Source organism: Notamacropus eugenii, chromosome 2 (assembly GCF_028372415.1).
Source record: "Notamacropus eugenii isolate mMacEug1 chromosome 2, mMacEug1.pri_v2, whole genome shotgun sequence".
Classification (NCBI taxonomy): Eukaryota; Metazoa; Chordata; class Mammalia; order Diprotodontia; family Macropodidae; genus Notamacropus; species Notamacropus eugenii.
This window is the reverse complement of record NC_092873.1, coordinates 317,154,304-317,168,508: the sequence shown is the minus strand read 5'-3', so window position 1 is coordinate 317,168,508 and position 14,205 is coordinate 317,154,304. Positions and strand designations below refer to the sequence as shown.

Genomic DNA, 14,205 nt, shown 5'->3' with positions numbered 1-14,205 from the left:
ATTTATGTACATGTTGATACCATGAGTTTATTAATGCTTTCTTTTCTAAGATTTTCACTCTTATGAAGTTCTGGGCATTGGTATTACTATTGTCTTTCCTGCCCTACAAGCTACTCCCTGTATTATCTACGTTGATAGATATTCTTGACAGTTTAATGCTTCCCTCATCTTTCCTTCTCAAACATTTGCAAGAATCTAAGCAAATACATTTTAAATTTTAGACTGAAATTCTAAAACTTAAATCCACAAAAGAGAAAAAGAAGCATATTATAAGCTAACATATTGAAACTTAAATACAAAATAAGAAAAGAAAAAAAGTGTTGTCATGTGCACAGCAGAAGGTAAAAGAGGTTTCAAAATATATGATGATATATTGCCATTTCAAGAAAGCCTGCATAATCAAATCTGTGTTGTGTTGAGAGTTGTTCATCTTTTCTTTGCTTCTTTGTAAGTTTTCTTTTGTTCTTTGCTTTGAACTTTTTACTTTGTTCTTTCCCCGACCCCCTTAGCTCTGCCCCTCCCCCCCCCCCAGCTAGGCTATAATTTAACTTAGATATATTTATATATGGATGTGCGCACACACACACATACACATATAGACATATGCAAATTCTACTAACAAATTCTACTCCTGATCTTGGTTCTTATGTTTGTACATATCTCTTATTTCCTATCCTTCCTGACTCCTCTACTTTACTTCTACCTGTGTCTTTGCCCTTTTCTTTTTTAGCCTACCCCCCCCCCAAGGATCTCTCCCTTATCTTCCCACTTCCATAAATCTAAACACCCTTCTATGTCCCCCTTTGCCCCATTCCCTCACCCTTCCTCCTAGAGATTGCTTCCTTATCCTCTCCTCCCTCTCTATCCCCTTAGTGTTTTACTTCTTTCTGAATTTAGAAGATTTTTATATTCTTTTAAATATGTATGTATTGTTCCCTCTTGAACCCATTCCCAATGAAAGTGGGTTTCCATAACTAATAGTCCTTCTTCCCATGTAATTACTCTGTGTTAATTCTTCCTTTCAGATTTCATTTGTATAAGACAATTACTCTTTTTAACTGTTCCTTAATGGTTTTGCTTCTTAAAGTCATATCATATTCAGGTCTACCCCAATCTTTCTTACAAACTATCCAGTTACTAATAAGAATCTTACACACACGTTTTACATTTTTCATACATAAAAGGTAAACACAGTCTGTCCTCATTGAGTCCTTTGTAATTAGTCTTTGGTATGTACCTTATATTTCTCTTGGCTCTTGTATGTCAGATTTTCTATTAAATTCAGATTTGTTTGTTTTTTCTTTAAAAAAGTCTTGACAATTCATTAAATATCCATTTTTTTCGTTCAGGATTATGCTTTAGCTTTGCTGGGTATGATATCTTCAGCCAGAAGCCCAGTTCTTTTGCTCTTCTATATAAATAGTGATCCAAGACCAACAGTCTTTTAGTGTCTCTGCTGCTAGGTCTTGTGTGATTCTAATTGCGGTACTGTCATATGTAAATTGTTTTTTTTTTTCTTGTTGCTCATAATATTTTATCCTTGAGCTGGGGGTTTCAGAATTTGACTATAATATTCCTGTGAGTTTTCCTTATAGAATCTTTTTCAGGTGATGATCAGTGGATTTTTTCTATTTCTACTTTCCCCTCTTGTTCTAATGCTTCAGGACAATTTGCTTTTTCTTGTTATTATATCAAGACTCTTTTTTTTTATTGTAGCTTTCAAGTAGCCCAATTGTTCTTATGTTTTGTCTTCTTGATCCGTTCTCCAGATCCGTTGTTTTTCTTATGAGAGGTTTCACATTCTCATCTATTTTTTCATTCTTTATATTTTATTTTATTATTTCTCAGTCTCTCATAACTTCACTGACTTCTCCTTGCCCAATTTGGATTTTCAAGTTCTTTTCTTCCTTAAGGTTCTGGATCTCCTTTTCTAATTGATTGATTTTCTTTTCATAATCTTGTTTTTCTTGGATTGTTTCTTTTTTAAATTTTTTTCCTCAATCTCTCTCATTTGATTTTTAAATTCTTTTTAAAGTTCTATGAATTCTTTTTTTATTATTATTTTTTAATGTTTAACAATCACTGCCATACAACTGAGATTTTATCCCCCCCATACCTACCCCCCACTACCCCCCTCCCTCCCCACGACTGCATACAATTCTGTATAGGTTCTACATATACTTTCCTATTGAGTATATTTTCACTATAGTCATGCTATGTAGTCAGACTAAAATAAATGAAAGAAATCATATAACAAATCAAAACATGATACACAAACACATACACATACACAGACATGATCTGCTACATTTTGTGAATGACTTCCATATTTCTTTCTCTGAGTGTGGAAGGCATTTTGCCTTGAGAACCACCTTTGGGATTTTTTTTTTTATAAGAAGTTTTTGCGTTATTACAAAATTCCAAGTCTACCAGAAAAAACTCTCGCACACTGTGGTCGTTGCTGTGCACAAAGTTCTCCTGGTTCTGCTCCTTTCACTCAGCATCAGGTCATATAAGTCCTTCCAGGCCTCTCTGAAGTCTTCTTGTTCATCATTTCTTATGGCACAATAGTACTCCATTACATTCATATACCATAATTTATTCAGCCATTCCCCAATTGATGGACATCCCCTTGACTTTCAGTTTTTGGCAACTACATAGAGTGCTGCTATAAATATTTTTGTACATGTGGGACCCTTTCCCATTTTTATGATCTCTTGGGGATATAGTCCTAGTAGCGATATTGCTGGGTCAAAGGGTATGCACATTTTTGTAGCAAGTTCTATGAATTCTTTTGAGGCAGGTGACCATTTGACATTACTCTTTGGGGTTGGAGAGGTTTCTTTGCTTCAGTATCTTCTGAAGGTGAATCTCAGTCTTCTCTATTCCCATTGTAACTCTCTATGGTTGGATTCTTTCTGTGTGCATAAGGTATTGTTACTTCTGCAAAACATCATAATCTTTAGGAATTGTTATAAATTCCTTTTAGGAGTATAATTTTTCTCCATGTTAATGAACACAAAGGGATATTGGTGACTAAATCTGGTAAATCTCATGAGGTTTTCCATTATATTCTGGATATATGCCGTAGGAAATTGGCAGATCTTTCTATTGTTAATATCAGATTAACAAATATCTCCATCAGTAGCCCACACCAAAGAGTCATCAACTCCTACTACTACTCATTTCATCTTTCTCTCATCCTTGTTAGATAATCTTCCTTTTGATTATATCCATGAATTCACATTATTAGTTCTTGGTGGACAAGTAACTGCTTTCTCCTCAGAAATCTAGCTCGCCACTCCTCCATTCCCTGTCACCAGAACCAGACATGCATTATGTATTTCTAATTCTTCAGTGGTTCTTCTGCCCTTTCTTCTCTGCATCACATACTTCTACTTTCTGATTCCTACATTCTACCTACCTTCTTCAGCTTTCCAGTCTCTTGGCACAAGTTAGGATGGTCCTTGGCCTTTTCACATCCTTTTACTAAAAAAACCCAAAAAACAAAAAACCTTTGATACTTTTCTTAGGATATTTTTAAAAAGAACACTTAATTCTTCCTGATAACCTTGAAAGTGGGAAGGCATTCCTCAAATCATTCTCATTTTTACAGAGGAGGAAAGAGTCCCCAAAAGTGAATGTACTTGCTGAGGCCACATACCTAGGGACAGAGGAAAGATTTGAACACAGTTACTTAATCCCAAACCCTGTGCTTTATTATTCTACAGTTACTTCCCACTCTTTTATTTGCCAACACACACCCATTATGAAACCTTTCTGAAATCTTTCCAAGAAGCTCTTTCAGGAAACCTTCCCTAGGCATGTAAGTGACAAAGAAACGCTTCCTTCCTCCTATACAATTTCTACATTCTGAGTTAGTTTGTTTTTTCCAGTAGTAAGGTTTCACTCATGTTATTTTGTTTATTCCCTTTTGTACGTATTAGCACATATGAGATGACTACATGTGTAATCTGTGTGTGGGACAGAGCTCTTATCTATTGGAGACTAACTAGTTCAGATAGGAATCATATCCTAAAAAATGGCACTAACAATCTTCCAATCAACTGAGATGTGTGGCTCAAGAGTTAAGTACTTTTAACCTAGGAGAAGTTTAGAACTATGGAAGCTTACTAATATCTTTCATTTCTTTATTTATTCATCCATTCATGCTTTCACCAACAAATGTTTATTAAGCTCCCACTGTGTGTAGAATATAATGCATCATACAGTGTGTGTGTGTGTGTGTGTGTGTGTGTGTGTGTGTGTGTGTGCAGGGTGAAGGCTAAGCATTAAAGATAATTTCAGATCACTTAGATAACTATAATACACACTATTCCATATTAAGTAATTTGGAGTTACACAAGCAAGTGCTATGTGGAGACTGAGAGGAAAAAGGTCATTATTAACTAGGGGAATCTGGAAAAGTGTCATTAAAGGAGTGATATTTGAATTGGCTTTAATAGTTGAAAAGAAATTCAACTGCTAAAAAAGGAGAGGGAGGCTATTCCAGGCATAAGGAGCCTCATGAATGAAGGCATGGAGGTGAGAAAATGTAGGATCTTATCAGGAGTCAGAAAAAATCCAGTTTGGCAGGAACACAGCATTTTTCTATGACCATACCACTCTGTACATGCCCAATCTCATCTGATTTCAGAAGCTAAGCAGGGTTGTGACCAGTTAGTCTTTGGAGGAGAGGATGACCTGGGAATTACTAAGTACTATAATCAAGCATCTAGGTGGTGCAATAGATAGAATGGTGGGCCCAAAGCCAAGAAGACTCATCTTCCTGAGTTCAAATCTGGCCTCAGATACTTACTAGCTTTATGACTCTAGGCAAGTCACTTAACCCTGTTTGCTTCAGTTTCTTCATCTGTAAAGTGATCTGGAAAAGTAAATAGCAAATCACTCCACTATCTTTGCCAAAAAAACTCAAATGGGGTCATAAAGAGTCAGATATGACTGAAATGATACAACATTGGAAGCCCTCGAAAGAATTTTGAGCATAGTTACAGCATCAAAAATTTATGAAGTATCTCTCATTTGTCATTTTATTTCTTCTATGCAACAATTCTATAAGGTAGCCAAAGTCTAAATTATTATCCCTGTTTTATGGATTTTAACACTAAGGCTTAGAGAAAAGAAGTAAATGCCTTGACCAAGACACTTTAGTAAGGGGAGGGCCAGAACTCAAATCTCGGTACTGATTCCAGTTTTCAGCAGTATCATGCTGCCTACCTGACCAGTCTTGCTAGATAGGAGGCACACAGTGCCTACATAAAAACTGTGACCAATAGTTGTTAAATGGGAACAATAACTGAAACCATCACCATGCCTTTATCCCGTTTCTCTCCCCAACAGGTAAAAGCTGAACTGCGGAAGCACTGGATTCGTTTCCTGCTTGCCCATCACATCAGTTGTGTAAGCTGTATTTTAGAGAGAAACTTCAAGTACTTTGGGAAACATTCCAAGAGTAAGACGAGCCAGCACTTTGGGTGGAATCAGGGACCAGGAGAATACAGGCCTGACAGGCGTGGGCAGCTTCCACATTTGTCTGGAAGGGACCAAGGGACTTTCAACTCTCAGCCACACCGAGGTAAAGTGGCTCTTGTCAGGAGCAGCCTGTCTGAGAGCAGTGAGGGTGACTTCACCATCATTGACACCACAGAAGAAATTCTGGAGGAGAGTGAAATTTAGAGACCTTTGCAGAAGAGAGGTTTGAAGGAGATCTCTTCCTCATCCATTCTCCCTTCCCTCACTTTCCTAAGGTTTGAGACTGAACTTCTAAGACAGGAAAAAGGAAGATGGAAAAGAAGAAACTAGGGCTGCCAAATATAGTACAGTATTACTGTCCCTCATAATCATAATTAATGCTTTGTATTTATGCATTTATCTTCAAAAAGTCCCCATGTATTTTACAGACATAGTTTTGCTCATATCCACATAACCCCGGCATTTTCTATCCGTATAGGACTACATCCTGATTGCATACTCTTTAGACATGAACAGTGGAAAATGAGCCATGGCCTGGAATTCAAGGTTGATGTGTCAATAAGAAAAGAAAACTTTGAATATGAAAATATGAATATGTAATATGGATACAAAGAATTTTCTTGTTAATTGTACCCCCTTTGTTTATTCCTACAAGTAGCAACCTGGTTACTTAAAGAAGGAGAAGGAAAGACATGAGAAGAGAGAGAAGGGAAAGATGGGGTGGATGGGAAGGAGGATGAAGAGAGAGAGAGAGAGAGAGAGAGAGAGAGAGAGAGAATTTCCTGCCATTTTTTCTTCTTCAGTCTCCAGCTTATGATTCACAAACTCTGTCTGCACCTCCAACTCTCCAGATTTCACAACTGATCCTTTTAGATCCCAAATTCCACTTGGCTGCCAACTTTTCTAGGGAAGAAAACACATTCATCTTCCATGAGAAACTAACAAGAAATCAGTAAAAGAGAAGTCATGAACAGAGGCTCTTAACTTTTTTTGTTTCATGGACCCTTTTGGCAGTTTAATGAAGCCTATGGACTCCTGAGAATAACAGTTTTAAGCACATAAAATAAACCACATAGTATTAAAAGGGGGAACCAATTATATGGACATATTATCTATTTATCTATCAATCAATCTATCTATCTATATTTTAAAGTTCACAGACTTTAGGCTAGTGACGCATGATATATTCTAAAAGATCCAAATGTTCATTTTGTTTTGGCCCTTCCATTAAATTATCAAACAACATTGCTTTGGGTTTCTCACTTACAAAGTCTCTTCAAAAAATCAATATTGTGGACATGGAGTCAATAGGTCTGAGTTCAAATTCCACCTTGACTAGGCAGCCCAACCAGCAGACATATATGCCTTAGCTCATCCATTCCAGACATTTGGACAGTTGTGAATCCAGTTTGCTATTTTTTTCATAATTCAGAATATATGTTACAGGGATGTGAAGAGCAAAAAACATTTTTGCGAAATTATCTCCCCCTGCTCACAATTTTTGGCTTTTTCCCTGGATTAAAATCTTGGTTCCTCTCATTTCTTGGAATTGCATATCTGAATAGTAGGAGAAGATTCATTAGGATGTTTCATTAGGAAACATTAGGATGTTTCTCAAGTATGGCTACAAAATAATTAGGTTAAAGCTTGAACCACAACCTGTATATCTGTGTGAAGCTCACTTTTTAAAAGTCATAGTGAAATTATTCTAATGATAATTGCCATTGCTCAAAATATTACTAGAATTACTCTTTGGGAATTTTAGTCGGTTTTTGATTCCTTCTCCACTCCCATCTCTACCAAACATGGTCTTATTATTCTTTACTCATGCCTTGTATTGGACTAACACTGATTTACCCAACTTATCACTCACCCTGTTCAACAGACTTAGGCATCAAGTGATTTTTTGACAATTTTCAAAAATCACATCCACACTCAAAGGATAAAAATATGTCACTCCTGAAGAAATTAAAAGAAATGCATGTCAGGTTTTGAAAGTAGCTCCAAATGAGTAGTGGCAATCAGGTTGGGATACATACACTGTTTTAAGGTGACTACTTTGAAGGAGATGAAGGTTATTTGGATGTAGAAGTTCTGGTCTTGAGTCTACTGTTAATTGTGTGGCCTTGATTAAATAATTTCAGTGGACCTCAGTTTACTTTTCTAAAAGGAGGTAAAGAGGATGTTCTACAGAGCACTGGGACCCCTAAGGGGTTTTTAGAAGAAATAAACTGAAATGGCAGATAAACAGAATGCAAAAGCTGCTTTGTTACTATACATAATCTTCTGTAATGTGTTCATTCAGCTTAAGGAGAGAACCAGTGGAACTGAAAAATTACCTTCTTCTTGGTCTCAAATTAATCACTCAACATACCCCTAATTTGTGATATGCCAGTAATTGACTTGCACTTGATTTTATCTATTCTTTGTTAGGATATATTGACAATCAAGGAAGACGAGGGAAAAAAGGCCAATTGACTTTAGAATTTTGAGACTGTTGGTAACTATAGAGAGAATTGTTTGAACAGGGCAGAGACATTAGAAGCCTGATTAATTAAGAGTTAAGGAGTGAGAGGGTGGTGAGAAGTGGAGGCAAGGAGAACAGACAATTCTTCCTAGAAACTTGAGAGTGAAAGGGAGGAGAGATTACATTATGATAGCTTGAGGAGATGACAGACCAGTATGAAGACTTATAAAGATGGGAAAAACTTAGGAATTCTTATAGGCAGCAGGGGAGGTGTCAGAAAGTGAAAATATTCAAGTGGAAAAGGTGAAGGAGAATGATCAAAGAAGCAAGTTCCTGGTGAGAACTTGCAACATATCAAGAGAGGTAAAGATAGGTGAAAGTGTAAAGCAAGGATTCTTAACCATTTTTTTTGTTTCATGTAACCTTAGTAATCTGTCGAAACTTATGATTCCCTTCCCAGAATAATGTTTTTAAATGCATAAAACAAAATACAAAGAACTACAAAGGAAATCAAAGGTTTGTGAAACTGATCATGTATTTTGCCCATCAAAGTTCATAGACCCCATATCCATGGATTCCTGATGTGGAGTCCAAGTTAAGAACCATTGATACAAAGACATTTTGAAGGATAATGGTATGATAAATCTAAATTTAAGATGGATGGTCTTGATTTTCATAGGATCATAGATTTAGGACTAGAAGAGAGTTTAAAGACCACCTAATCTAATCTCTTTATTTTATTAATGAGGAAATTGAGGCAACAAAAGGTTAAATTCCTTGCCCAAAATTATACAAGTGATAGAGGGTCATAATGGAGTCTTTATTTTCTCAGTATCAGAAGTTGGAGTTGTATAGATGGATTTGAGAAAGAAGAGATGGTTTAGAACAGCTCTTGTGGGTATTATGAGAAAAAGTCAGTTGAGAAAGTATAAAAGGATTGCTGTGCAAAAAGAAAGGACTATTAATGATTAGATAGCATGACTTTTTAGTAGATATTAAGCATAGAAACAGTGATGAATTTTGATGGGAGTGATTCAAGACTTGGTAGGGTGGGAACAGTGGTAGGAGATAAAAACAAAAACACAGGAGTAGAGAACAATGAATAATTGAAATAAGAAAATAGGAAAGTGAGGCCAGAGCAAAAGTCCTGGATTTGCAGAACAGAGTAGGACTGGAGGTGAAAGTGAAGATGAATAAGTTTAGGAAGAATGGGGTAAAGTGAGAGATGGGAGGAGAGGAGATGGGGATTTTTTTAAAAAGTTAACATAGATGGTGGTGATATCCGAGATAGTTAGCCCTAGGATAGATTGAAGTTATCAATCCTTGGGTGTGAGGAGGCTGATGAACTGTGAGGTTAATGCTCAAGGGAACCTCATGATATATTTTGAATTCATTTTTTACATTTTATTTTTATCCTGAACTTAATAAATACAATATAAAACCATACATTTCCACATACATTATAGAACAAATGGAGGGGATTGCACATGCACATAAAGCTTACTTTTTAAATAAATAAATTCAGCCTGTAACTTTTAAGGCTGTACTACTTTTCTGTGATTCCTTCTTTTCCTTTTTCTGTTCTGCTCTCTTTTTGGAGAGAAAGAGGAACATTTCTCCATTTCACCTACCTCCTCCTCACTGAAAATTTTTTAAAAGATTAACCAAACTCTTGTAAAAAAATATATATAGTCAAGTCATTGAGACTCTGAAGATCATTAACCCAATTCTCATTTCCATTGGCAAAATCTCCACTTCAGCATTCTAATGATAACACCAAGGGGTTAATTTCCCTTTTCAGTGTCCCCAATCTCATCAACAATAATTATCTAACATCACTGATAACCGATTAACATCAACTTATTTTTTAGAAATAGGTTTTTTATTAATGTATTTTGTATCACTGTACTTTTCCACACTATAACTCCCCCTTCCTCCCAGAGAACTATCCCACATTACAGATAGTACTTTTTTAGTGAGAAAAAAAAAGGAAAAAGAAGAGAGCCTTTATTGTCAGTCTTATTCTGACAAGGAGACTCAGGGTTTTTAAGCTTTTGGGGGGGTTTCTTTGTTTAGTAGGTTGGATCAGCTACTCAATTTCTTATACCCTGACATAGCTATACTTATACTCCATAGGCCAACAAAGAGTTTGTTAGTTCTTGTGTGTTCCATATGCATGGAGAACATTTTATTTGTTAATAAACTTGGTTTTTAAACACAAGAAAAAAGTAAGAATTTTCTGCCGAGTTTCTTAAAAGTTAATTCCAAGGAGGAAGAAGATGATGAGGACCATATTTCTGAAAATTTTGATGCAAAACAAGATTTGTTAAAAAGAAAGTTAGTTTCATCTCCCTGAGCTTATAGTAATATGGAAGTGAGAAGTTCAGGAATACAAAGGAAGTGGTAGGGAAGGGATTTGGAATACATGAACATTTGTTCATCTCCCAAATCAGCATCCTGTTTACATAGGGATAACCAGAACCTGCATTGGGTCTAAGTGTGATGAATGAAAAGTCTGAGACATAATTTCTGGGTAATTAATAATCAATTTATTCATTATGACTAGCAAATAATGAAAAAATGAGGTCACTCATAAACCAAAGATGTATCTTGGGAGCCATTGAATATTTTAATACCCTTGGAGCAGTGGGTGTTCCCAACAGTCAGAAATCAACTCTAACTGGTTAGCAATTAATGAGAGAATGGCTATTATAACCAGAGGTGGACTTATTCTAATGAGAGGCTGGAGGACGAAGTGACTCATCTCCACACTCAGATCATTCTGCCTCCAGCAATCTGTACAAAAGGATCTATCCTCCACCTAGACCACTTACATGATAGTGGAAGAACAATGGGCTGGAATTCACCTATATAAGATGGGCTTTACCCTTCATTCAGAACTAAGCTTTCATATATGGTGGGATCCTGTCCAATATTAAGGAGAATATTAGTGCAATTTCATCATTAACCCTGTCCTTTAGAGGTTACTTTGATTTAGTCTTTAAATGAGGAAACCCAGTTATCCTGATCTATATCTTGCTACTGGTTCCAGATGACTCCAGAGGAGAGAGTAACTGTGACTTTACACAGACCTGCTTCACTTAAATCTAATTCACTTACAAGACATCCTCTTCCAGAATGAAAGGCAAACAACAAATGAAATAGGAAGGGAGAGAAAACTGGATCCCCCCAATACTAATTCCTTTTTAATAATCATTTCTCTCATAAGCCAGAAGAAGGTAGATAATGCCTCTCAAGTGAAGACAGAGGAGTCACAAAATTTGTTCATAAGATTTTGGGATCATATGTACCATTACCAAGTTGAAAAATAACAGTCAGAGTGCTTGGAAGAGATTCAAGTGCTGCACCCTGAATGCCTTCTAGACTCAGGATTTGACTTTCCCTTGATTTGTGCATATGTAGAAGTAGCAGCAATGGTGGTATTGCAAACAGAAACAAGTAGCACATAAAGTGAAGATATTATAAGACTACTCTTATATTTATATGAGAGTACAAGAGGAAAGCAATGTGGTGTCATGGAAGAGAACTATGAACCAGGAGTGCAGAGACTTGGATCCCTCAGGGGTATACAGGTAACCATATAACAAATGACTCTCTAGGGGAAAAAAATATATTCATAGCACTGCTTTAATCTGCACTATTAACATTTCCCCCATTATTTTCTTAATTCTACACCATCAACAACAACAGAAAAAGTTAAGCTATGATTAAAAGCATTTGCTGATCTCCAAGGTGTAAATGCTCACACTGAAACATTTAAGAACTGACTCCTATGAGTTAGTTTGAGTTGGTTCTAATACAACCCTGCTAGTAACTTTAGGAAAATCACTTCCCTTCTCTGGCTGAGCCTATATTTCTACTTATATAAAATAAGGAAGTTGGATGAGATGGTTTTGAAGATCCCTCCTAGCTATCATCCCCTGAATTCCATGAAACCTGTAATTATTTTCACATAGTTTGGCTTTATAGATAGAAGTCAAATTCAAGAATGTTGAGACTAGGGAAATGGGAATAATTTAGTACAATGAGAGTGAAAGGGAAGCTAGCTAGCATGGATGGTCTCAGGAATTGAAGTTGGGGGTGGGAAGGGTTCTGTCCAGAGGGTTTATATCACTTAATGGTATTGTAGTAGTGCATTGATGAAGAATGAGAGGATAGTGTTGTAGTGAATAAAGTTCTGAGTTAGAGTAAGGAAGATCTGGGTTCAAATTCTGCCTCAGATTCAGTTATGTGAGTGGACAAGTCACTTATTCTCTCAGGGTCTCAGCTTTCTCATTTGCCAATTGAGCAAGCTGGGCTCCATAACTGTAGTGCCAATGTGATATTCACAACACCTATGACTGCTATGAATATGCCCACACAGTTCTGAATCACAAAATACAACCGACTCTCCACATGAAACATTTATTCAGATAGCAAAAAGCCAAATCCCAACATCACAAAGACAAATCCATCATAGTAAAAAAGAAATCTATACACAATAACAATGCAGAGGGCAACACTGTCCCCAAGCCTTCTCTCTGTTTGGCTTCCCTCAAACCACCTCCCTTTAACAGACCACAAACCAGCTCCCTTAAACAAAATCATAGACGCACTCACTCACACTAGCCAGCTGCCTGCTTTTCTCTCCACCGCAATTCTGACTGCTCTGACCAATTTCCTCTCAGCTCTGCTCCAGCTTTGCCTCTTCCTGTTCTGCCTGTTCAGCAAGCTCTTTCCAGTACAAGTGACTTAGGCTTCCATCTGATTTAAGCAGGTCACATGGGCCTATTAATGGATGGGAAAGATCTTCAAATTAAGCAAAAAATTATATTAACAATAAGCAAAAATGCATTATCAATACAATAACCTCTAAGATTTTTTCTAGCTTTAACTCTGTGATCCTATGGTCCTAGAAAGAGGTTGCATTCCAGTGACCAACTTTGTTTTGAGAAATTTTGTAATTAAAGGTAGAAATAGCATAGAATGACCTAATAAAGGACTGGCACTCCTCAGTAAAGGGAATTTCTTCTTTCCCTTTCTTCTCCCATTGAGGCCTCTCTGTCTCTTTATATCGGGGTGGAAATGCGAGGATGGGGTATGAAGGAGGATTTCTGTCTCTCCTGGGTTACCCCAGGGGTGAGCTAGAGCCCAGGCAACACCTCTATCACTCTCAAGTGGCCAGGCGTGTGAACCTAGAATATGGATCTTCCTTCAGCCTAGGCTTACTCCTAATCTACCCATGAAAGAAAGGCTAGTACCTGAAATAGCATTCCTTAGCTGCCACTCTCACTGATCACTCAGTGACTAGATTAGAACTCACCAAAGCCTATGTCTAGGCTAATGTTGTCATTAAAGGATGCTTTATTCTGGGAGGACTGCTGCACACAGGTGTCATTGTGCAGTTCTGAAATGGTAGGCAGTATTAGCCCCCAGCATCCCTGCTACATCATATGTATCCCCAAAACCTGCTGTGTTATTAAATAGTCTTTAACACTCTTCATGGCTCACAGTGAAGTTTATACCATCTAGTTTTCAGTCTCCAGTGTTGCCTCTTTAGAATCCAAGTTAGTTCATAGTAGGCAACATAGTGGAGTGGAAAGAGGTCTGGGTTGGGAATTGAGGGATCTGAATTTTAGGGTCATATGATTTAAAAATGGAAAGAACCTTAGAAATCCAATCGCCTTCCTTTGGTAGGTGAGAAAGTTGAGTCTCAGAGAGGAAAGGTAACTGACTGAGATCACATAAGATAGTAGATAGGAAAGGTGGGATTCAAATCTAGGTCACCTGGCAAATATAGATCCTATTTTAGGTTCTAGTCCCACCTCTATTGTCAACTGGCTATATGCCTTTGGATAACTCACATCCTTCTCTAATTCTCAGGGTTTGTTTTTTTTTTTTTTATCTTTTTACAATGAGAGAATTGAACAAGATAATTCTTATACTTCTTCCAACCCTGTTTATGATCTATGGTTTGAATCATATACTTTAGGTAAAATTGTGTGACAAAGGAAATTATTTTTTCCCAGTCCTTCTTATCCTACCCCTTTGATGTTAAACTCCAGACCATCCATTGTATAGCCCATTCTCTCAGGGCTCTGTCCTGTCAGATTGGGTTAATTAGTTCATTAATCTCTACCAATAGTGTGGAGAGATTTGGAGACTGGTGACCTGGGGTAGGGTTCCTGCCCTGCTATTTGCTGACCGTGTAACCTTTGTTGGGGAGTCACTTCATTTCTGAGAAT

At 37.0% G+C, this 14,205-nt stretch overlaps 1 protein-coding gene across 1 annotated transcript in view; it reads left to right on the top strand.

Moving 5' to 3' along the window:
• The window catches only part of GLP2R (glucagon like peptide 2 receptor), a 66,626-nt gene extending 56,528 nt beyond the window's left edge, over positions 1-10,098 (top strand). Inside the window, exon 13 of the mRNA XM_072638125.1 lies at positions 5,362-10,098. Within this exon, the coding sequence (XP_072494226.1) occupies positions 5,362-5,697 (336 nt within the window). The 3' untranslated portion in view covers positions 5,698-10,098. The remainder of the gene's footprint in view (positions 1-5,361) is intronic.
• The last annotated feature ends 4,107 nt before the right edge of the window (positions 10,099-14,205 follow it).